This window comes from Myotis yumanensis, unplaced genomic scaffold (genome assembly GCF_028538775.1).
Source record: "Myotis yumanensis isolate MYYU_CA2020_CCGP unplaced genomic scaffold, mMyoYum1.0.hap1 SCAF_14, whole genome shotgun sequence".
NCBI lineage: Eukaryota > Metazoa > Chordata > Mammalia > Chiroptera > Vespertilionidae > Myotis > Myotis yumanensis.
In genome coordinates, this window is record NW_027223765.1 from 1,433,516 (window position 1) to 1,456,389 (window position 22,874).

Below are 22,874 nucleotides of genomic sequence, written 5' to 3' on the forward strand. Positions count from 1 at the left end.
CCCACCCTCTCTCCTCGGACAAAGAGGACTTCCAGGGTCTTCAACACAAGGACACACACACACACACCAAACGGTGGGAAAGGGAGGGGCCGAAGCACCTGGCGCATCAGTCACTAAGTCGCTTATTTAGCATTTATTTTTAAAATATATTTAAACAGCAGCAATCACTTCCAAAATGCAAAAAAAAAAATTACAATTTTAGAATAAAATTATGATGTTTATAATGCGAATCAGAAAGAACTGAAGGTACAACTGAGAGTCAAATCCCACAGTACTGAGGGTGGCTGGAGAGCCCAGGCTCACTGGTTTGGGGTTCGGGCTGACAAGAGGTCCCAACCTGTGAGGTTCTACCCTTGTCACCCCCCAACTCCCCACTGATGAAGCCAGTGTCCTCTGGGTTAAAGGAGAAGCGGCAAAGAGCTGGCCTTCTATGGAGGATTCCCAAACCATCCCCCCACCAGCCAGGGACCTGCTAATCGACCTCCTCCATGTTGCTGTAGGTGGGGGCTGGGCGGTCCACAGGGGGGGCGAAGCGTTCAGGGGCTGTCCGCGTGGGGGCCACCTCGGGGGCCTGGCCAGGGCCTAGTCCCTGCAACAGAATATGAGGACAGGGTTGGGGGCTGCCCAGTGTGCTGCCTGGCATCCCTGGGTGCTGGCTCAGAGCTCCGGCACCCAAGGGAGGGCCCAGGGCAGGTGCAGACAGCAGCGCATTGAGACAAAGACAAGATCAGCCTGGACAGTCTTGCTTTATTAACACTTTAAGTACAGGAAGCTCGGGGGCAGGGCCAAGCCAGGCCAAGGTCAGAGCAGCAGGATGGTCAACAGCTGGATGGATACCCACCCTCGTTTGCTCTGCCCCTGCAGGAACCACAGACCCCTCTCCCTCCCGACACACACACTGAGGCCCGAGCCCAGAGCTGGTCCCCCAGAGGCAGGCATGCCTGGTGAGCAGGCAGGTGGGCGGCTCACAGCAGCTGCTGGAGGCCAGCTCATCTCCAGCGACTCTGGGACACCAGAGGATAGAACACGTTGAGCACGAGGGCCACCAAGGCTGCCACGGTGCCCAGAACAAAGTACCGGAGGCAGCCCTCATCTGGGGTGGGGGGGCCGCATGGCGGGGGGCCCACCCAGTCCTGGGGCCCCCAGGGACCCCGGGGCGCAGGCCCCTCGGGCACCGGCTCCTCCACGGCCTCCAGCTCCTGCCAAATCCGGGAAGCCTACAGTGTGCGGAAAGGGAGGTGGGGGTGACCCAGTGTCCCCGAGGCCCCTGGCCACGACACTCCCACCCAAGGTGACTGGTGCTGAACCCCGACGTCCCCGGTGAGGCCGCAGGAAGGTGAGCGGGCAGGAGCCACGGGGCCACTCGCAGGTTGTCTAGACTGAGGGTGCGAGGGCGACTCCTGACAGCATTCTGGCCTCGAGAAGATTTCCAATCAACGTGCCACTTGCGTGGCGGCCTGGGGCTGGGCTGGCCGCCCACAGAGGGCACTGGCTCTTGGAGGACAGAGCTGCAGCCCAGGGACCTCCTGGCTCCTCCCACATCCAGAGCCTGACCGCTGTCTTCGAGGGCTTCTCCGAGTGAGTGGAGAGGGCAGCAAGGAGGAGGCTAGCACAGGAGAGATGTGGCTGTGCCCACAAGCCAGGCCCTGGGTACCCAGGGACGTAAGAGACAGAAGACCCTGAAGGCTCAGCAGAGATAGACGCTCACCTCAGAGAGGGCGACAGCCCCCCCGGCCATGGCAGCCAGGGCAGGCCGTGTCCTGAGGGCACGGCAATCACAGTGAGGGCGAGGGGCGGCATGGAGGTGGGGTGCGGGGGAAGGCGGGGAGGCCAGCAGTACAGTCAGTTCATGGCACCGCGCCCGGGAGCTTGAGCAGACACTGGCCTGTGCCCGTGGTGCCTATGTGCACGCCAATGGCCACTTGGTGTGTGCACCTGTGTCCCCACACCATGTGACCCTCTGGCTGAGGCTTCATGTGAGAGGACCCGTCTCCCTCTCACCAGTCCCAAGGCTGCAGGGGCCTATGGCTGGAGGAGAGGAAGTGGTGCCCCGGCCCCTCCCACCCATGAATCGGGCCCCACTAGCTTGCGAGCCTCCCCAGGCCTCACCTGGCTGGCAGCAGCCTCAGCTGCAGGGCTGAGGTCTGGGTGGCGCTCAGCGTGGCCTGCCCGGGGGGGTCTCTCCACAGGAGAGTTCCGCCGGCGGTAGAAGAGGACGTAGGCGTAACGCGTCACGACCTGGCTCTCGTCAACCGTTGTCACCGTGCTGTCATCAAACAAGCGCCAGCCTGCAGCAAGGTAGGGAGAGTGTGAGCAATCCTGCCCCGCCCCCCCCGCACCCCCACCTGTCCTGCTGGCCGCGTGCCCTCACCCACGTCGCTGCGCTGGCTGCTGCGGTCGTTGGGCAGGCGTGCACAGGCGGTGTAGTGGCCGCCGATCATGCCTCCGTAGTGGTTGATGACAGCGTACAGGTCATAGCTGGGCAGCTGCTCCTCCTTCTGGCCGATGCAGAACTTGCTCAGGTCCAGGTTCCTGTGGTCCAACCGGAGAGGTGAGAGAGGCCTCAGGTGCCTGGGTGCCCACCTTGGCCCAGGCCCTGCCGACCGTCACCAGGGCCCTTCGCTCACCGGACAGGGAACTCCACCAAGTCGTTGATCTTGTCGCGCCAGATGAAGCTGCGGAAGGAGAAGCGCTTGAGCTGCACGATGAGCACGTTGGGCAGGCGCCACAGCAGCAGCTGCTTGGAGGCCTCGCGGTGCTGCTTGCACTGCGGGCAGTACCTGGCGGGCATGGGGGACGGGGAGAGGTCAGACCGCAGGTCCCCACGCCCCTCCGCCCTGCCCAGCCCCGGCCTGTGCCTGCCGCACCAAGCCTCCTCCGGGGCCAGCACTTCAGGCCGAGTGAAGAGGGTGAGGCACTGGTCCAGGGTGAAGTGGCCAGCGCGCGCCGCCTCGCCAGCGGAGCCGGGATCCTCAGCGCATTCCAGCTCCTTGGAGGCCACCAACACGAACTCCTGCTGGCGATCGTTGTTGCGCCAGACGAGAGCCAGGCTGCAGTCCTCTTCCAGCTCCAGCGGGGTGTCTCCTGGGGCAGGGGGGCGGGGGGGGGGGGGGGCGTGGGTCAGCGGTGGAGCGCAGCCAGCAGCCCCTCCCTGCTCCCCCGCCTCAGGCACCTTTATCCTCTAGCCGCTGCTCTCGGCTGGATGCGTCGATTTTATAGATCAAGAACTGGGACGTGTGGGAATTCATGGCTTCACTTGGGTGTTGGTATCCGGGCACAGCAGCTGTGAGAGCACAACCATCAGAGCCCAAGCAAGCGTCCCCCACTCCCCGGCCCCGGCTGCAGAGCCTCGCACCAGACTCGTACCTTCGGGCCGGGGAACCTTCTCACCAGCAGGCAAGGAGCCCCCTTCAATGGGCCCGCTGGCCAGCATCTCAGAAGAAAAGCCACTGGTGCTGGGCACAGGTCCCCGGTCCGGGGCTGCCCATGCCCGGGGCACCGTGTCCCCCTCAGCCACGGGAGTCACCACCTGGAGCTCCGGCGGCGGCATGGAGTCCCTCTCACTGTCCCCAGCCTCCGGGAGGCTAGTGGAGTGCAGCGCGGGGTAGCCAGGGGGCTCCAAGGCCATACGGCCAGACTGGAAGGGTGGCTGGAAGGGCGGCTGGAAGACGCTCACAGAATACCTGCAACAGGCAGCAAGGCGAGTAGGAACCCTGACCAGCCCCCCCCCACCCCCACCCCCCCCCACCCCAATTCAGCCACTGGGCACTCACCGGGCATAGCCCTCCAGCAACTGGGCGAGACGGGCGTAAGTGAGGCGGGAGGCAGGTACGCTGACCAGGAAGGGGTAGCCGATGTTCTCAGGGCGGCAGAGGCCCTTGTGGTCAGGCCAGTGGGTTTTCTGGCAGAGCCTGGAGGGAGGGGGGCGGGGGAGGGGGAAGAGGGTCTGAGCCCCAGGGGCCTCCACTGACCCTGCCCTGGAGGCTAGCCTCTGGCCCTGGGAAATGCCAGCCTGGCCTCCCAGGGCCTGGTAGGATGGGGGGGGGGGGGGGGGGGCAGGAGGCAGGTGGGAGGAGGGCCGGGCAGGCCGAGGGTCCTCACTGGTTGCAGTAGCCCACGCGGTAGCACCGGGTACAGCGTTTCAGCTTCTCGTCCTCGGGCTGCTGCTTCCGCTGGCAGGCTGCACACTTGGAGATGGGGATGCTGGGCACCTGGGGGCGCTGGGGTGGGTCATCCGGCTCAGCCAGGCCAGGCCAGGTGAGAATGCCCCCACCAAAGGGCCCTGTGCCAGCAGCCCGGCCTCCGCTCACCTGCTGCACCTCCAGCACCACCACCTGCTCCTTAGCAAGCTCTGGGGACAACAGCTCGAAGCAGAGGAGCAGGTCCGAGGGGGACACAGTGTCCAGTGAGTGGGAGGGCAGGAACATGCGGTGGAAGCGGCTCTTCATCACCTGACAGACAGAGGAACAGTCCTGGGTGAGGACGCCCTCCCCTAGCCCCACCCCAGACACAGGGAGGGGGCTGGGCTCTGCTCCTGGGTCTGCGGGGGAGGGGGGAGGCATGTGGCCCAAAAGTAGCATAGGCTTCTGCTGGCCCCAGCCTTAGTGCCACGGAACAAGGGGCCGGGGTGGCTCAGTGGATAGAGCATCAGCCCTCGAACAGAAGGATCTCGGGTTCCGTCCCCGTCCAGGGCACGTGCTCGGTTGCAGGCTCAAAATCAAAAGGGAGCCTGTGCTTCAGAGGGCTGCGAGACCAGGCCCAGGGTAGGCGCCAGCACCCCGGCTCCCCACCACGGCTCTACCCGGCTCATCACTAGTGGGGCCCTGCGGGGCTGCGACCTGGTTATCGGGGCGGGGGTGGGGACGGGGGGCGGTGGAGAGGTGAGCGGGGGGCCTACATTCAAAGAGAGGACAAGAGCGCGGCCAGGCTGGAGGCCAAGGCGCTGCGGGGAGCACCGGCACGGATCTGGGGTAATGTTTGCCGTCCAGCTCCTCGTCTGCAAAGGGAAAGCTGCTGGGCCACCACCTACAGGGGGTAAACCCCGCCGATGGCTGGGGCCTGGGCGCCTCGTGGCGCAGCCTGAAGCCTCCTTTCTAGCAGCCTCAACCGGCACCACCACCCGTTCCCAGGCAGCCGCGTGACACACATTCACGTCCATGTCCAGAGGCCACTGACTGTCCAGTGTCTGTGTGCTGTGAGCACACACGTGTCCACACGCTCAGAGCCTGGGAAGGACGGACGTACCTCGGTCAGACGCAGGTTCTCGGGCGGCACGTGGACCCTCTGCGAGAGGGCGTCCAGCACTTCGCTCGCGCTCGAGTTCTCTTTGCTGACGCTCACCAGGAACTGCAGGGACAGAGCAGAGTCCATGGGTCGCTGGCCCGGGCCTGGGGCGGCCCAAAAGAGGAGTCTACGCCTCACCTTGATGGGCTTGCTGTGCGGCTCCCGGGCAAAAAAGAAGACGGGGAGGACCTTCTGCTTCTGGGGCAAGGGCACCGGCAGGTAGAGGAAGGGGTCAAAGGTGATGGAGACCTGGGGAGGCACAGGTGGCACTGGGTGGCCCACCGGGAGGGGAGGCAGCCCTCAGGGGCTCTCAGGGCCGCACAGCCAGCAAACCCTGAGCACTGGACAGACCAGGGGGGCCACCAGGAGACAACAGTCCCTCCTGGCACTCGAGGCCCTGCCCGGCCTGCTCACTCCATCAAGGGGCCCCTCCCGGGCTCCCTTTCAGGCCTCCCACACCCTGCCCTCCTCACGGCTGTCTTTGAGCCCAAACATCACCTTACCGCAGCCAGGAGCCCACCCTGCCAGCCTCTGCAGCCCACCCCGGAGCCCACGGCCTCCCGTCAGCTTCCTGCCCAAACCTCGCCTGCAGCACCTAAGCCGCACGGCCTCTGACCTCAACTTGACCGGACTAGCGAGGCCGGGCGAGGGGTTCGGGAGAGCACCACACCTTGGCGCACACGGGGCACACCAGCTTCGACTTGTACTGGCCCTGAAACAGGTCCACGATGAAGGAGTCGTTCCTCATCTTGTGCCTCTGCCACGCCTCCTCCGCCACCACCTGAGAGCAGAGTGGTGAGGCCGAGGCCGGCGGGGATGTACCCGGGGCCACGCCCCCTCTGCTCCCAACCGGACCTCATCGGGCCGCCCATCCGAGTCCACGGTCTCCGTGTAGGGCTTGTTCTGAATGCGGTTCAGGTCCTCGTGCAGCCCATCCAGCAGGAAAGCCATGAACTCCTGGGCGTCGTGCTGGGCGTAGCCGGTGAACTGGCTGGCCTTGCTGGCGACAATGGCCTGGAAGCAGGGTGCGGGCTGAGCATGGAGCCCCCCACTGCCGTGCACCCAGCTGGCTGGCCTCCCCACCCTCCCTTGGCCACAGATCACCTTCAACTTGGAAGGCTGGAAGGCGTGGTGGGTGCCCTTCCACAGCGCCCGGAGCAGCACGGCGAAGCCGATGGCGAGGCGCCCACCGGTCCCCAGCGGGTTGTTGTAGTTGATTTCGGCCTCGAAGGAGCGGTCTAGGGACAGCAGCGAGTGTGAGCCGGGGAAGGGGGAGCCAGGTCCGCGCGGGGCCGGGCCTGCCCTCACCGTGGAAGAAGTCCCGCAGCTCGCGGGTGTTGGACAGAGACTGGATGACGCTGTTCATGAAGCAGGTGTTGCCCAGGTTGACCAGCCCGGTGAAGCCCGGCAGGCACACCTTCTTCTCCTCCTCCTCCTCCTCCTCCACGCTGTCCCCACTCACAGGGCTGTGCGGCATGGGAGGCACCATGCACGTGGGCTTGGGCTGAGGGAGCAGAGTGGGGCATGAGAGCAGCCCTAGAGGCTGCCAGCCTCCCTCCTCGCCCTCCCACCCAGGATCTCACCGAGGCCAAGTGTGGCTCTGGTTTGGGGGCTCCGTGCTCCACGGGGGTGCGGGCCGCCACGCCATCCAGCCCTGTGTCCTCAGCTCGAGCCTTGGGCTTCTCCTTCTCCACAGCCCGGGCTTCCTCCTGGCCTGTCAGGGGGTGCGGAGCACCTCCTGGGGGGGTCGAGTCCAGAGGGGTTGGGCCTGTCGGCACGGCAACCTTTGCACCACCCACTGCACCTTAAAAAGGGGGAACGAGAGGGCTGGTGGTTAGCAGCACGTGGCAGGGGCGGTCCGTGTGCGCGGGCAGTGAAGGGAGCTCGTGGGCAGACCTCGTGCAGCCGGGGCCTCCAGGCCCCCCCAGCGCTGACTCTGCCGCTTCCGGAGGCAGATGTCGATGCGCGAGGCCGTGAAGCAGAAGGTGCACTGCTCGGGCTCGATCAGGTTCCTGCGGGAGAGGGTGAGCTCAGGGCTGGGCCCCACCGTCCGGTGCGATGGGCCAGGGAGACGGAGCCCAGGGAGGGACGGCACAGGGCAGGGCCGGGCACCACCCACCTGAGCTTCACCTGCCAACGGAAGACGGTGTGGGGCCCGCAGCCCGGGTGCAGCCTCAGGAAGTTCCCGTCCCTGCAGAGCCCAGCGCGGGAGGAAAGCGTGAGACACAGTCCCGCCCGAGGCCCACCGTCTGCCCACGGCCGCCCACCGACCTGGTCTGGAAGACGAGCGTGAAGTCCTGCTCGCGGAAAAGCACTCGCGAGGCCTCCCTGCGGATCTCCTTCACGTACACATGCACCACCACCGCGTCAGGCCCCTTCTCATACGAGTCGTTCTTGACAAACGCCAGGCTCACCATGGGTTCCGGCTCTACAGCGAGACCACGGCTCAGCGCCCGCGACGGGTCCCACCCGCCACTATTCGACTCCCTACCTGCCCGCCAACCTTGCAGCCCCCCAGGGCTCTGCCTGCGCCCCCCCCCCCCCCCCAGCCCCACCTTTACCATCCACCAAGGATGCAGCATCTGCTGCCACTGCCATCTCCTCTCTGGAACGGTCACCTTTCTCGGGGGCTCTGCTCCGGGTCAGGGCTGGAGAGACTGGGTCACTCCTGGGGGACACAGCCTTCTCTCCTGCCAGAAGCGCTGGCTTCTCCTCCGAGCCCAGGAGGCAGGGCTGGGGCTCCAGCGGTGGGACCCGGAGCGGCTCCTCAGCCCCCGCCTGTGCATGGCGTTTGTGGGCAAGATCAGCCCTGGGCCAGGCAGGCACCCCTCCTCCCACCGCAGTCCACACCCTTCCCCCAGCTCCCAACTCCCACACGGGCACTCCACGCTCACCTGGGTGGCTGCCTCAGCCAGGAAGGGGGGGGCCTCGCCCTGGGGCCCAGGGCCTTCTCTGCATCCTTCCCCCTCTGGCCCTCTTCGGAGATGCACAGCCCTCTTGGCACTGGGCCCTGCCTGGGCCCCGGGGCCAGTCCCCGCCCCAACCTCACCACGGCCCTGGGCCCGCTTCTGGTTCCGGGCCTCCTGCTTTGCCCGGCGAGGCTCAGGGGCTGGCTCCAGGGCAATGGGAGAGGACTCCTGCCCGTTCTCCTGGCACCGCAGCCCTGGCCCCGACTCCTGCATCCCTAGAGGTTTCTTCTGTCAAAGATACAGCAGTCAGGCCCTGTCCACACCCTGGGTGCCCCCGCCCCGCCCAGCCCTGCCCTGGACTTACCAGGAGAGAAGGCCAGGTGAGCAGAGGCACCTTCTTGGGCAGCGTCAGCTGGAGGAGGCCACCTTTCCGAGTCTGCACTTTGGCGCGAGAATTTTCAATCTCGGCATAGAAAACACCGCCCCACTGCTGACCACCTGCAGAGAGCACGGCGGTGAGCGGGCAGGCGGGCCAGGGATCACACACAGGGCCGGGCTCAGACCCAGACGCACCTGGAAACCGCACCAAGCAGTCTGTGTCTGTGAAAGCAGCGTCCACCTCCTCCAGCCGCAAGGGGCCCGCTCCCACGCGCAGCTTGACAATCACCTCATCTGCGTTCTGCTGCCAGTCGAGCAGCACCTCTGCGGGGAGAGGGCAGTCAGACTCTGGCCCGGCGGCAGGCTCAGTGGTTGAGCGCCAACCCCTGGACCAGGAGGTCGCGGTTTCCTTCTGGTCACAGCACACGCCTGCACTGCGGGCTCGATCCCCAGCACGGGGCGTGCAGGAGGCAGCCATCGATGATTCTCTCATCACTGATGTTTCCTCTCTCCCCCCCTCTCCTTTCCTCCCTCTACAATGAGTAAAAACATATTTAAAACAGAGACAAAACAAAAGACTCTGAGGGTCGACAGATGAGGGCTGCACCCCCCGCCCCCCCCTTGCCCCTAGCGCTCTAGCACCCAAGGCAGCCCGCGACTCACCCTCTGTGGTCTGCTCCTCCTGGGGAGTGGACATGGACCCTGACGACAAAAGAAAGAGGAAAAGGAGAAGAAAAACATAAACAATAAAAAAATGAAAAAATGAGGAGGAAGAGGCAGCCCCCAAGGCCCTGCCACCCCACCAAGCACCATTGTTAGGTTCTCAGCCAAGGACCCAGACCCCAGCTTGTCCCGAGTCCTCCTCTCAGCATCAGAGCAGGACAGAAGGGGCAGGACGCATGCTCAACAGGAAGGGAGGCGCCTGGAGCTTGGGCGGGGGGCATTACCTCCTCTCCGAGGGTCTCCATCCTTGCTCTCCTGGTTTGCGCGGTCCTTCTGCTTCTTCTTGCTGGCGGCCTCCTCCAGCCCGGGCAGCCCTCTCCTGGGGCCCATGGCACTGGCCCCACCAGACATCTTGAGGCGCTTGCTCGACAGCCAGAGTGCCCCGGGGTCGGCGACGGCGACGGGGTCAGGGCTACGGCGCTTTCTTCCCGGCCCAGCTATCTTGGCAACTATTTGCAGCCAAATTCTCCAGCAAGGAAGTGACCACCCTACGGGAAGGGACCAGGTCTCGGCACCAAGGCCCAACAGGCTGCTCCTGGTGGCAGCCAGGGCTTGGCAACTTGGTTCTCCCTAACCCTAGCGCAATCCCACCACCTGGCGCAGCCCGGACCCTCCCGGCCGGCTCTGAAGGGGGAATAAGGAAGGCAAGCAGGGCGCCCACTTTTGGCCGAGCCCCAGGGGGCCTGCTACCCAGACCGAGGAGCCGCCAGGTCGAGGCAGCTGTGGGTCTGGGACCCGGCGCCTCTACTGACCTGGAGGGGAGCCAAGGCCCAGCCCACAGGCCTCGCTTTCCCTTCCTTCTCACGGCTGCTTAGTCACCCCCGGGAAGGAGGAGGAGGAGGAGGGAGGCAGGACAGAAAGAGACAACCAGGCAGCGGGAGCAGCGGCTCCGCGGCTGAAAATGGACCCAGCCCGGGTGCTGCCGCTGCCCAGCCAGGGCCTGGGCTCCGACGCCCCACCGCGCCAGCTCCGTCCTCTGCACCCCTCCCGCCCTGCTAGGGCCTCTCCCTCCATCCGAGGGGCCTGCACGGGGTGCGCGGGATCCAGACGTCAGCAGCAAAGGCCCGGGCGCGCAGAGCGAGATGGACACGGATCGCCCCCCACCACCACCCCGGTCTCCCGTCCATCCCCCGTCAGCCGAGCCAGAGGCCGTCTGTCCAGTTTCCCGCGGACCCACCCGGGAGCTCTGGGCTGTGCCTCCACCCAAAACAAAGTTCTCCAGACGGAGGAAGGGGTGCGGGGACTGTGCGTCCAGGCCCCTGGCGGCGCACGTGGGGGCGACCTCACCCGATGGGTCAGAGGTGAGGCTGGGCGGCCGGTCGGACCTGCAGTGACCACCGGGCGCGGGCACCCCCGCCTCTGCGCCGCGGCCGCAGCCGAAGGTCGCGTCCCTCCCCGCTGGCCGCCGAGGGCCGTGCAGGGCTGCTGCCCGGCGCCAGCCGCACCGGCGCCCGCCGCCGCCTCCAGGAAGTCGCCCCGCTCGCCCAGCCCTTTCGGAGGCAGGAGGCCGCCGCGGGCGCAGCGTAACTGCCCCGGCGTCGGGGGGCCCGGCGCGCCCGGGCGCGAGGGCGGGGCTGGCGCGACCCGTGACCTTGACCAGGCCGCCCCGGGCCCGTCGCGCCCTCCCCGCTCCGGCCGGACCGGCGGGGAGCGGCCCGAACCACTCACCGGGCGAGGCCGCCGCCGCCAGCCCTCCTCGGGCCCTGGCAACCCGCTCTCGGTTCCGGTTCCGGCGTCAGGTCGGTTCCGGTTCCGGCGCGCTCCTCCCCCGCCCCGGCTCCCCCCCCACCGCCTCGGCTGCTTGTTTTGTTTCTACTTCGAGCGGCGGCCACCTGGGGCCGAGCGCGGAGCCCGTGACGCACTTCCGGCGGCGCGGGCACGCGGGCGGCTCCCGGCGGCCCGGAGGGGGCGGGGCTCCGGTGCCCTGGCCCCGCCCCGCCCCGCTGGTGAAGGCCCCGAGGTCCCGCCCAGAGGCCCCGCCCTCCCCAAATGAGTCCAGACCAGGCAGAGGGGGTTCACACGGGTTTATTGGGGGGCTGGCCGGGCGGTCACTGGCAGGTGTTGTAGATCTGGACCTGCAGGTTGATGTCGCGGAGCACGCTGCGCATCCTGGCCTCCAGCCCGTCCAGCTGCGCCGCTTTGCCCTCCAGCGCGCGCTCGTTCTCCTCGTAGGTGCCCTCCAGCTCTGCGAGAGGCGGGCCTCAGCCGCAGGTCCGCGCCCACGCGCCCCCACCCCGGCCCGGTGCCCGCCCGGTCCGGTCCTCACCCTGCAGCCGCTGCAGCTTGTCCTGAGCCGCTTGCAACAAGCCGCGAGCCTCATCCCGCAGCTGCTCTGCGCGCATCTGCGCAGCCAGCACGCCCTGGGCCTTGCGCTCCGCCAGGGCCTTCACTGTCTGGTATTGGTCGCCCAGTGGGCCCTGCAGCAGCTGGGGGTGTGGAGGGCAGGGGCAGGGTGGTGGCCCCGTGGAGACCCAGCCTCTGCCCTCCCCCCTGGCGGGCTCTGCCTCAGCCTACCTGCTCAGCCTCCCTGGCACGACCCTGGGCATTGCTTGCTGTTTCTTCGGCCCTGGAGGCCGCCAGGCTGTTCCCTGCTCGTTTCAATTTCAGAGCCTCCAGGAGGCCGTTCAGTTGCTGAGCCCGTTGCCCTGCAGAGCTCAGCGCCTGCTCTGCTCCCGCCATCCTCTCCTGCACCTGCCGTGGGGGGGCTCGGGTTAACCGGGTCTCAGAGGCATGTCCGTCACCTGGCCCCACGCCCCACGATGCCCCAGAGACCACACCTGGTGCAGGGTCTGTTCCGTGTCTTGCGTATCAACCACTGCCCCCTGGATCGCCCCCTGAGCAGCCCCCTGGGCCCGCTGGGCCTCCTCCAGTGCCGCCTGTACTGTCTCTGCCTTCTGCTTCTCACCTTCAGCCCGGCTCCTGCGGAAGAGAGGGCATCAGGCCTGCAGGATCAGCACCAGGTGCCAAGGATGGGGGTCAAGGTTGGGGTCAGACCGTGCCCGCTGCGCCTCCTGCAGCAGCCGTTCTGCCCGATGCACATCTCCCACAGTGCGCTCCAGGATCGTGTCCACGTCGGCCAGGCTCCGGACCCGCTCAGCGATCTCGCCTGCCAGGTGCTGGATCTGCTCAGGGGACGCTGGGATGGAGAGCTCCAGCACCCGGGTGGCCACCATCTCGATGCTGTCAGGGTCGGCCCCCTCCTCTGCGGGACACAGGCAGGGACTCAGGGACACCTTCCCGGCATGGGTGTGGGACCAGTGTTGGGGGTGGACTCGGGACTGCGCGAGGGCTACGGGTTTGCTAATGGGCAGAAGGATGGGACCACAAGGACATGGCCAACCAGCAGGCCATGGGGCTATCTGTGGGCCCTGACTCGGGGCCACAGACTTGAGGGCCACAAAGGGCAAGTGCTCAGGGGCCAGACACAGGATCACGAACACAGGTCCCGACCCAAGTACGAACCCAGGGACACACGAATAAACACAGACACGGGGAAACGACCACGTGGCCTGGCCACGTGGGAGGCTCACGGCTCAGGAAGTCCTTCACGCTCTGGATGAGCTCGCGCAGCTCCTGGTTGGCCTGCTCCACCTGCCCCCTGGAAGCGTTGGCCTTGTCCAGGGCCGCCTGGGCCCGCTGCTGGGCCTCGCCTGCCTGCCGACGGGTCTCTGCCACCTGGCTGAGGATGCCACCACCTTCCGCCAGGGCCCGCTGCAGCTCTGTCTGTGTGTGCCGGGCCCGACCCAGCGCCAGATCCGCCATGGCCACCGCCCCGTTGCAGCTGAGGCCCCCACAGCGGGGCTGCCCGTCCTCGTCCCGACACCCGGCACCCCCGCAGGGGCTCGTAGCACAGGGAGCATCGCCGGGAGCCCCACACACCTGCCGGGCACAGGGCGATCAGGGCCTGCGGAAGGAGCAGCCACCCAGTGTCCCACCTCACACTCGCGCCTCACCAGTTCATTTATGCCTGTCAGGCTCAGGCCGTGGGCGCGGGCAGAGAGCTCCCCCAGTGCCTGCTGGTTGGCCATGTGCTTGCGGTTGAACTCCTCCCTCTGGGCACCCATCAGCACCTCCGTCCGGTGCCGGGTGCCTGCAGAGTGGCTCACGGGGCTGGGCACTGCCAGGGCCGATGCGTTGGCACGACGCCCTGCCTCTGCGGACAGGCTGTGGGCACGGCGGATGCTGTCATAGGCACCTACGTGGGCAGAGGCAGGAGTCAGCTGAAGGTCAGCCCTGGCCCCCGCACCGCTGGCCCACAGCTCACCCAGGAAGTTGGAGTGCTTCAGCAGGTCCAGGTGCTGGTCGAGCTGCCGCAGCGTGAGGTTAAGTGCCAGACTGTCTCGCTCCAGACTGCTCAGTGCGTGGTTGGCATTGAAGTTCTCATCCTGCACATCTGTCAGCTGTGTCTCCAGCTGGGTCAGGTGCTCGGTGGCCTCCCCGATCTGACGCCTGTGCCAGAGGGGAAGGAGGGGTTTGCAGAGGCTTCAGCCCCGGTCCCCTGGGCCGCTGCCCCTCCCACCACGTATCTGGGCCCCTCCGCACCGCAGCTCCTCCGTGGCCTCCAGGAGCCGTGCAGTGGAGGCGGCCGAGGTGTTGCGGGCAAGCACGATGCCCTGCACGGTGGCCAGCTTCTCCTGTATGTGCCGGAAGCTGCCCTCAAAGGCGCCCAGCACACCCGTCTGCTGCAGCTCCTTCGCCCTCTGCTCCAGGCGCCGGGTACGGGCAACCAGGTCCTGCACCACGCGGTCCCAGTCCCCAAAGCATGCGTGGCAGGGGTGGCAGGCAGGAAAGACCCCCGAGAAGCCCCGGGCACACTGGTCACAGCGCACGCCAGACACCCCCGGGCGGCAGCTGCAGTGGCCTGTGGCGCGATGACACTGAGGCGTGTCTATCCCACGAGGGTCGCAATCGCAGGCTGCAGGAGAGGGCGGACCACAGGGTTATCAGGCGCCGGCGGGCATCCCGGGAGGCCCCCATCCACCCGGACCCAGTGGCCCCCTCACCGCGGCACTGCAACCCAGGGTCTCCCCAGTGAAGCTCCTGGCACTCAGAACAGGTTCGCCCCCCGAAGCCGGCTCGGCAGCGGCACTGCCCTGTGAACTAGAGTGGGGGCAGGGCAGCGGTCAGAGCCTCACCCAGCGGCTGAGACCTGGAGACCCGAGGCGGACAGCTGGTCCCACCCACCCAGGATCCACAGGAGGTCCCGTACCTCATTGCAGGTGGGGCCTGTGGCTCGACTGGGGTGGCAGGCACAGGGCTGGCAGCCACGGCCACTGGTAAGATTCCAGAAGTTGGGGGCACAGCGGTCACAGCTCATGCCCTGGACATTGGGGAGGCATGGGCACTGCCCACTGCTTGGGTCACAGTGGCACCGGTCCGTGGACGGGCACTGCTGGGGATCTGTGCCCAGCGCGTTGCAGATGCACCCTGTGCCAGCCAAGATGGACAGTAGTCAGGGGAGCCTGGGCAATGGGCCCCCACCCCGGCCACCCCTGCCCATCCCACACTCACGGCGACAGCTCTGCTGGGCAGCCTGCCCATGGAAGCCAGGCTGGCAGTGGGCACAGCGTGGGCCCTCCGTGTGGTGTAAGCAGCGCAGGCACTGCCCCGTGTGGGGGTCACAGGCACCAGGGTCCGTGGGGTCAATGTTCCCGCTGCACTCACATGGCTCGCACCTGCCACCAGGCCTGGACGGGTCCCCAAAGTGCCCAGGGGCACAAGCTTCGCAGCGCAGCCCTGCCCACAGTGAGGGGAGGCGTGAATGTCCTGCCCAGCTGCCTCACCGTCCCGTGCCCGCACCGCACCCACTCACCCGTGTAGCCCGCCCTGCAGTGGCACACAATCTGCTGGGAGTGCCCGTCCCGATGGCACGAAGTCGCGAAGTGCCGCTGGCTCCCGGGGGCTTCAGGGCAGGGGCAGGGCCGGCACTGGCCCCCGTGTGGCAGCCGAGGGTCCCCGTGGAAGCCCGCGATGCACCTGCGTGGAGGGGCAGGGGGAGCTGCGTCGTCCCTGCGCAGCCCGCCGCCCGCAGCCCGCCGCCCGCCCCCGGGGCTGCTCCGGCTCACCTTTCGCAGTGGTCACCCCCGGTGTGGTCCCGGCAGCCCAGGCACGCGCCCGTGTGGGTGTCGCACTCGTCTGCGTGCCCGTTGCACACGCACGGCCGGCAGCTAGGGAACCCCCACTGGCCGTGCTGGCAGCGGTCGCAGCGAAGCCCGAAGGCCCCGGCTCGGCAGGGGCACTGCCCGCTGGCGCCTTCACACAGGCCGCTGAGCGACCCCTCCGGGCTGCACTGGCAGGCTGGGGGCAAGGCAGGGCTGAGCCCGAGGGGCAGGGGCGTCTGGGCGGGGCGGGTGGGAAGGTCGGGATGCAGAGGACTGTGGGCAGGCGACCCAGGGCTGAGCGCTTGGGGTCCGCTGCAGAGCGGGGGAAGGGAGAGGGAGAGCCAGCGACGGGGCTGAACTGTGGGTCCTGGGAAGGGGCAGGGAGGTACCTTGACAGCCGGCGGGGCCAAAGCCGTAGTAGCCAGGGGCACAGCGGTCGCAGCGGCGGCCCACCACGCCCGGCTTGCACCGGCACTGGCCCCCGTGGGGGTTGCACTCAGAACTCAGCGAGCCCTGGGGGTCGCACTGGCAGGCTGTGGGGGGGGGTGCAGGGCCGAGTCAGACGGGCCCCCCACCTGCACCCCCCCCACCACCACCACAGACACTCACGCAGGGCGCCGTTGTAGAGCAGGGCAGACAGGCTGAGCAGGAGCGGGGCGCAGGCCTCAGAGGGAGGGGACTTGCTGGGCGCCAGGCCCTCCTCGTGGCAGCGGTAGCGCTCGAAGGTGGCCCGGCGCTCCAGGGCCTCGGCGTCACCCCCACTGAACATCTCCAGCACCAGGACCCGAGGCAGCAGCACCAGCTGCGGAGGGGGGCAGGGCAGGGTGAGGTTGGGACCAGGGCCATAAGGGTACCGCCTGCCAATCACTGAGGTGGCACCACACTGGCCGCCTCTTCTGCCCGACTCCTCCCGTCCAGCCACCACGCCGGGTCCCTCCCACGGGTCTTGGTCGGTGGGGAGGCGACTGCTCACCGAGTCAATGAGCAGGCTGGGGGGCTCGGGCTGGGCACGCCCCCCTGTTCTCAGCAGCTTCAGCTGCAGCTTGTAAGAGACACCAGGCTCCAGGCAGACAGGCCTGGGCAGCACCACAGACCTGGGGACACGGAGGTCAGGCATGGGAGTCACCCAGGGTCCTGTACCCACCACCCTGGGCCCTCCCTCCCCCCACAGAGCAGCCGACCACTGCCCAGGCCAGCAGACAGCCGGGCAGCCCGACGAGGATCCTGCGTATCTTCCTCGCTGGCGTCACACGCCTGCGCAGAGCAGTCTCCCGAGAAGCACTCCATACGACCCCGCAACCCCCAGTGGCCTCTTCACTTGCTCTGACCTTGACCTCCACCACCACCCTCTGCTCTTCTTCACCAGGACGGCATCACTTCCCCTCGCCCCTCTCCTGGGTCACCCCCTCCAGGTGCAAACCACGCCAGGGCCTTTCATGCCCCTGCAGCCCTCCCGCACCCCTGGGTCCCCCCAGCTGATGCATGTCTTCGCTCTCCTGCCCAACAAATTCCTGAAATTTTGCTACAGTCCTGCCTCCACGCTCTAGCCTCCCATTCCAGTGGGGTTTCTGTCCCAACAGGCCTTCTCCCAGGCAGGAGGCAGGTCACCAATGACCTCCGGGAGCCAAGCCCCGCAGCCAGTGCTGCATCTTATCTGCTCACATTCAGCAGCGATGAGGTCAGCGCCCCTTCCTCCCAGACAGGCTCTGCCCGGGGACCTGCCTCACTCCTGACCCTCTCCTCCCAGCTCCTCTGCTGCTGCCTGACACGAGGGCCCCCAAAGCCTGGCTCCGGGCTTCCTGCCTTCCTCTGGTGGGTTCATCTAAACCCATCTCTTCTTTTTTCTTAAATAAATTTTTTTTATTGATTTCAGAGAGGAAGGAGAGGGAGAGAGAGAGAGAGAAACATCAGTGATGAGAGAGAATCGTCGACTGGCTGCCTCCTGCACACCCCACACTGGGGATCGAGCTTACAACCCGGGCATGGGCCCTGACTGAGAATCGAACCGTGACCTCCTGGCTCATAGGTCGATGCTCAACCACTGAGCCATGCTGGTGGGTTTAGTGACATGTCCAAATGTCTATCTCCAACTTCAGCTCTCCCAGTAACTCCAGAAACCGAAACCCAACCACCCCTGGCCTAGTGCCGGTGTCTGAGATCTCAGAACTGCTCCTCCCATGTCTGCACCTCCGTAAACAACCCATCCCCATCCCGAGGCCCAAACCCAAAGCCCAGAGCCACCTTCCACCTTCCACCTTCCACCCCTCCCCCACATGGTAAGCCTTGGGCTCTGCCGCTCGAACCCTCTGCAGCCTTGCTCTTCTTGCCACCTCGACTGCTACGCCTCTGTCCAACCCCTGCCACTCAGCCAACCCAACAGCCCCCAACGCCTCCCAGCTTCCACCGCACCCCTCCGTCTCCTCCACTCAGCAGCCAGGGGGGTCTTTATGCAGCACAAGTCACGGTTGGCGAAATGTCTATAAGGGCTCAGGCAGGTTCATTATGCCATTCTCTCTGCTTCCGTGTCTATTTGAATATTTACATGATAAAATGTCTAAAAAGAAGTGATGAAAAAGTAGACATGAAACAAACACCATCCAAAATGTAATAAGACAGCCCTGGCGTCGGCCTGCAGACTGAAGGGTCCCGGGTTCGATTCTGGTCCAGGGCACATGCCTGGGTTGCGGGCTCGATACCCAGTGCGGGGCGTGCAGGAGGCAGCCGATCAACGATTCTCTCTCATCATTGATGTTTCTCTCTCTCTCTCTCCCTTCCTCTCTGAAACCAATAAAACATATAAAACAAACAAACGAAAAACCAACAAAATGTAAGGAGATGGTAACCAGCTCAGGCACAGCCGCAGGTGCTCAGTGTCCCCTTCCGGGGGGCGTCCCCGCTGGGTGAATGGCTTCCCTGCATCCCCGTCTCGGCCGCAGGGACTGAGCGCCCCGCGGGGAGAGCTGACTTTGTTCTGCCCACTCCCTTCCTCTGGCCAGGGCCCCGCAGCGCCCGCCCGGCACACAGCGCTCAGGAGGGGCAAGCGAAGGGCAGTGAGGGACTCTCAGGTGCCCCTCGGGGGCGTAGGGCCGGCCTCCTGCCCCCACAGGGCCGCCATCCGCAGGGGCTGCCCTCCGGGCCTCACCTGGCGTCCGGTTGCAGCGTTCCTGAGATGCGGTCATCCTTGGGCAACACATGCCCACAGGGGCTGTGAGCAGACACGGGCCCCGGGCGCTGCACGGCCACCTCAAGCTCCGCCCACTGCTCAGGGACCTGGGGGACAGGACAGTGAAGGAGGTGTCCCCACCCGCGAGGCGCAGCTCCGGGCAGTGCCACGGGTCTGACCTGGGGCTCCAGGCGCAGCAGCAGGTCGTAGTCCATGGCTCTGGGCACGGAGGTCACGAGGAAGTCCAGCGCCTGGCCTGCCTGCAGCCTGGCGACGCCCAGGCCCGTCCAGGACGGGGCTCCCCCGGGCACGGCCAGGCGCTCCACCACAGCCACCTGCTGAAGACACGGCTGTGGGGCTCCCTCTTCCGCCACCGCCTGTCGCCAAGCCCCCGCACACAAGCTGAGGCGCTGCCCACGCGAGGCACCAGCGTCCCCCTGCCTCTCCCTGTCCTCCCTCCACCACGGCCCCCCACCTGGCCTCGCGCCTCCTCGGCCTCCAGCGTCATGTGGTCCAGGAAGGGCCGGAAGTAGCCAGATTGCACCTGGTCACAGCGGCGCCCCACCATGTGGGGGCGGCAGCGGCACTGGCCCGTGGCCTCGTTGCACCTACGGAGCACAGCCATGGGAGACCCTGCCCCCCCCCCGACCTCCCCCCCGGACCCCGTAACTGCACTCACTGAGGATCCACGGCACCACCCACGTCGCAGTCACAGGGACGGCAGCCGAGCATGTCGTGGCTCAGGCCCCAGTGGCCAGGCTGGGGGAGAGGAGGTTGCTGGGGCCACAAACAGACCCCCTCGCCACCCACCAGGATTCCAGTGATGGCTCAGCCCCTACCCTTCCTCCCAGACCTGCCTCTTAGCCAGGACGGGACCGTCAGCTCTCAGTACCCCCGTGGGGCCTGGACACCACCCCGCACCCTTGCTCTGTGGCTGAGTGTGAGCCCGACCCCGCCCCTCAGGCGCACCAGGCAGCGGGTGCAGCCATGTCCAGTGACGAGGCGCTTGCAGAAACAGGTTCCACTCTTGGGGTCACACGGGGTGCCCCCAGGCACCGTGCCCCGTGCATCGCACTGACACCCTGCAGGGGAAGGAGACCCGTCAGCACGCTGGGGAGCTGGGGAGCACTGTGTGTCCAGGGGGGTCAAGAGTCAGAGGTCAAGGGTTAAGGTCAGCATGAGGAGGGCGGGAAACACGTACGCTGGCAGCCCATGGGGTCGCTGGCACTGAGCCCGAAGTAGCCATCACGGCACTGCTGGCAGCGGGGGCCCACCACGTGTTCTTTGCAGCGACACTGGCCCGAGACCAGCCCTAGAGCGGGGTCGTCATGGGGATCACAGCGACCGCCGTCTCGGGAGCCCATGGGGTCACAATCACAGGCTGAGGGCAAAGGAGGGCAAGGTCATCCCCTTCAAACCAGCCCAGCACCCGTCATCTTCCACCTCCCCGCCCTGCCCCCCGATTCCCAGTCTGGCTTCACCCTAGGCACCCCCCATCCTGGCCACCTGACAGCGGTCCAGCTCCCCAGCTCCCACCCAGCTCAGGCCCAGCCTCCCCGGCTCAGGCCCAGCCTCACGGCGGCAGGCGGCCGGGTCCCGCAGGTCCTTGGCGGGGTCCCGGTAGAAGAAGGGCCGGCAGAGCTCGCAGCGGCGCCCGGCAGTGTTGTGCTGACATCCGTCACACACGCCTCCACTCACGTTGCCAGATGCCAGGTACACGGCCATGTCAAAGTGGCAGCTGTGGGCGTGCCCATGGCACTCGCATTCTGGGGGAGGGAGGAGAGGGCAGGCCTCTTGAGGGACCATGTCCCACGTGTGAGGGCAGAAGAGGCCCTCGTGCCACCTCAGGTCCCTCCCAAGGCCAGGGGCTGAGGAGCACCACACTGGGCCCCTGCCCAGAGCAGATGGCCAGGGGGGCGAGAGAGTCCTCGGGGCACCGAGGCCCGGGTGCCCTCGGACACAGCCTGGGCGTTCCGGGCTTGCCCGTCAGCTCTGGGGTCTACCAGGCACAGCGGCCAGGCTTTCACTCACTCTTGCAGGCATGACTGTGGCCGTCCTCGGCTGGACGCCAGGGCAGGTCGTGATAGAAATCCTGGCACTGCTCACAGTTGAGGCCACGCGTATTGTGTTTGCAGGTGCAGGCGCCGTGGACCTAGGAGGGAGGCCGGGCACGCGGTCAGCACTGTCCGGCCGTGCCCGCAGCTGCCCTGCCCCCAGCGCCGCCCCCAGCCCGCGGAGCCCCTCACCATGCCCTCCGTGTGGGCCTGTGCCCCTGGGGCGGGCGCACACTGCGAGGCGTGTCCGTAGCAGAAGCAGTTGCCGCGCACAACCAGCTCGTAGAGGGCGTAGTAGTACTTCTCCCGGATCTCGCGCCGCGGGTCCAGCAGGTTGTCGCCCAGTGTGTGCAGCCGCGTCAGGTTCACCCGCAGGTTGGTGATCTTCAGCAGGTCTGAGTGAGGAAGGGCGGGGCCAGCTGGCCAGGCAGGCTTCCCCAGGGGCGGCAGCCAAGGTCACCTTGGGAGACCTCCTGTCTGCTGTGCTAGGAGCTAAATCTGACCTGGCACCTGCCCTAGGAAGCGCCCAAAATAGCTACCGAGGCCCCAAATAGCCCCCAGCCAGACGCGGCAGCGCCGGGCCTCCAGGCGGGACACTCACTCTGGATCCGCGGGCTGTAGGGGTCTGGGATGGGGATGGCAGGGTCCAGCACTCGGTAGATGACCTGGAGGGGCACGGAGTCAGCAGAGGCTGGACCTGCCCCCAGACCCGTCCCTCTCCCGGTCCCCCTCCCGGTCCCAGCCGGACCCCCGCACCTCGCCTTCAGTGGATGGCTCGATCTCCGCGTAGCGTGACTCACAGACGACGTCATCCCAGTGCCGTGGGGGGGCCAGCGGGACTCCCGGGAAGTCAGCTGCACAGTCATAGGAGAAATACCGGTACACGTGCCAGGTGCGTCCGAAGTCTGCTGAGCGCTCCACCAGCATGGCAGCCGGGCGGAACGTCTGGGGGGGCGGCGGGGGATGGCTGATCAGAGGGCCCCAGGACCCGGGTCCAGCCCAGGCCCATCAAGAGCTCTGCCCGACTGGGCCCTGCCCTCAAGCAGCCCACAGATGGGTGGGGAAGACCAGAGGGAGCCAAGCAACGACCAGGGAGGGTAACCACCTCTAGGGGGTCGGCTCAGGGGCCGTGGGGCCCAGGGAGGCAGCGCCAGGCCCAGCCTGGGGTCCGGGCAGCACGGCGGCGGAAGGCAATGGAAGGTGTGAGATGAAGGTGCCTCCCACGCGGCCAGAGCGCAGCATCTGAGCTCAGGGGGGCTGAGGGCTGAGGGCTGGGGCTGAGGGGCGAAGGCGAGCCAAGCAGGGGTTGGAGCAGGCTCCCAGGCATGCCGGCACCTTGAAGGTCATGATGAGGTGCGTGAAATGGAACTCAGCCTCCAAGTCCAGCTGGATGGTGACCGCAGGGACACCTGGGGCAGGAGGCGGAGGTCAGGGGCCAAGGCCACTGGTGGGCAGCCCTGCTCGCCCCGTGCCCCATCCACGGCCTCACCGTTCTCTGACTGCCACCAGGCAGCCCGGCGCTGCGGGGCGAAGCTGGTCACCACGTTCTGGATGCGGTGGCTGTTCGGGTTGTCTCTGGCGGAGTAGGGCTGCCGGGAGTCGCACAGGAAGCACTTCTTCTCGTCCTGAGTTGGGTCAGGGTCAGGGTCAGGGTCTCACCGGTGCCAACCCCACAGGGACTCGGACCCCAGCCCAACCCCCGCGGCACCTGCAGGTGACTGACGATGCAGTAGGGCTGGGGGCCGTGCAAGCCGCAGGTGGAGGAGGCCGTCAGCCTGTCCGCGCGGCCCACCAGCAGGTCCCCCGTGGCAGGGTAGCAGCTTCCCCGAGAGCAGCCTGGCACGTCTGGGACTGGGGCCTGGGCCAGGGAGGTGGCCAGCACTGGGAACAGGGGCAGCCTGTTGCACGGTGCTCCCCAGGCGGTGGCCCCGGGCTGGCTCCCCCCTCCCCGGCCCCGCCATCCCATCCCCAAACCCCCAGCCTTCACCGGCCTTCTCACCGCTCAGCAGCAGGCCCACGCCGAGCTCCCAGGGCCCCGGCTGTCCCCGCGGGTCCCTGCCTCGGTTCCCTGCGGCCCACTCCATCCTGGAGAGCAGGGGAGTCGGTGTGAGGTCTGGGGCCGTGCCCGCCCGCACCTCCCCCGAGGTCCCGTGCTGACCCTGCCCGTGAGGGTCCGAGGCTGAGTCTCCGCTCGGTCAGGTCCGGCGGTCCCTCCACTGGGCTGGGAGTCTGGCGACTTTGAGCAAAGTTGGGAACCACGGCA

General features: G+C 67.0%; 2 protein-coding genes across 20 annotated transcripts; both read right to left on the reverse strand.

The window, feature by feature from the left end:
- Positions 1–118: 118 nt before the first annotated feature.
- Positions 119–10,716, reverse strand: USP19 (ubiquitin specific peptidase 19). Of its 18 annotated transcripts, none has more exons than XM_070391256.1 (27): positions 10,581–10,714; positions 9,518–9,781; positions 9,234–9,272; positions 8,766–8,894; positions 8,557–8,690; positions 8,178–8,480; positions 7,845–8,061; positions 7,555–7,711; positions 7,403–7,474; positions 7,180–7,295; positions 6,867–7,087; positions 6,592–6,787; positions 6,388–6,521; positions 6,139–6,297; positions 5,954–6,064; positions 5,422–5,532; positions 5,245–5,346; positions 4,311–4,451; positions 4,102–4,220; positions 3,774–3,911; positions 3,367–3,683; positions 3,173–3,283; positions 2,868–3,084; positions 2,628–2,780; positions 2,372–2,532; positions 2,110–2,288; positions 119–589 (listed from the first exon to the last, which is right to left on the reverse strand). In XM_070391256.1, the coding sequence occupies exons 2-27, from the start codon at positions 9,642–9,644 to the stop codon at positions 473–475; spliced, it is 3,981 nt and encodes a 1,326-aa protein (XP_070247357.1). In that variant the 5' UTR covers positions 9,645–9,781; positions 10,581–10,714; the 3' UTR covers positions 119–472. The 18 variants fall into 18 exon arrangements, with proteins under 18 accessions (XP_070247357.1, XP_070247354.1, XP_070247352.1 ...); XM_070391246.1 differs by lacking the exon at positions 119–589 and adding an exon at positions 615–1,217 and having other exon boundaries at positions 7,839–8,061; positions 10,581–10,716; XM_070391255.1 differs by lacking the exons at positions 119–589; positions 10,581–10,714 and adding exons at positions 615–1,217; positions 10,471–10,523 and having other exon boundaries at positions 7,839–8,061.
- Positions 10,717–11,302: 586 nt separating this feature from the next.
- Positions 11,303–22,857, reverse strand: LAMB2 (laminin subunit beta 2). Of its 2 annotated transcripts, none has more exons than XM_070391260.1 (33): positions 22,770–22,857; positions 22,611–22,696; positions 22,320–22,492; positions 22,101–22,236; positions 21,947–22,020; positions 21,368–21,556; positions 21,213–21,276; positions 20,804–21,006; positions 20,589–20,709; positions 20,135–20,323; positions 19,759–19,938; positions 19,527–19,639; positions 19,237–19,316; positions 19,033–19,165; positions 18,737–18,892; positions 18,537–18,664; positions 16,368–16,488; positions 16,004–16,196; positions 15,784–15,927; positions 15,359–15,590; positions 15,106–15,269; positions 14,805–15,029; positions 14,503–14,720; positions 14,297–14,393; positions 13,836–14,208; positions 13,558–13,742; positions 13,247–13,488; positions 12,824–13,172; positions 12,288–12,495; positions 12,071–12,212; positions 11,808–11,984; positions 11,560–11,719; positions 11,303–11,478 (listed from the first exon to the last, which is right to left on the reverse strand). In XM_070391260.1, exons 2-33 carry the CDS (start codon positions 22,693–22,695, stop codon positions 11,342–11,344), a joined length of 5,391 nt encoding a protein of 1,796 aa, XP_070247361.1. In that variant the 5' UTR covers position 22,696; positions 22,770–22,857; the 3' UTR covers positions 11,303–11,341. The 2 variants fall into 2 exon arrangements, with proteins under 2 accessions (XP_070247361.1, XP_070247360.1); XM_070391259.1 differs by having other exon boundaries at positions 18,737–18,895.
- Positions 22,858–22,874: the final 17 nt, after the last annotated feature.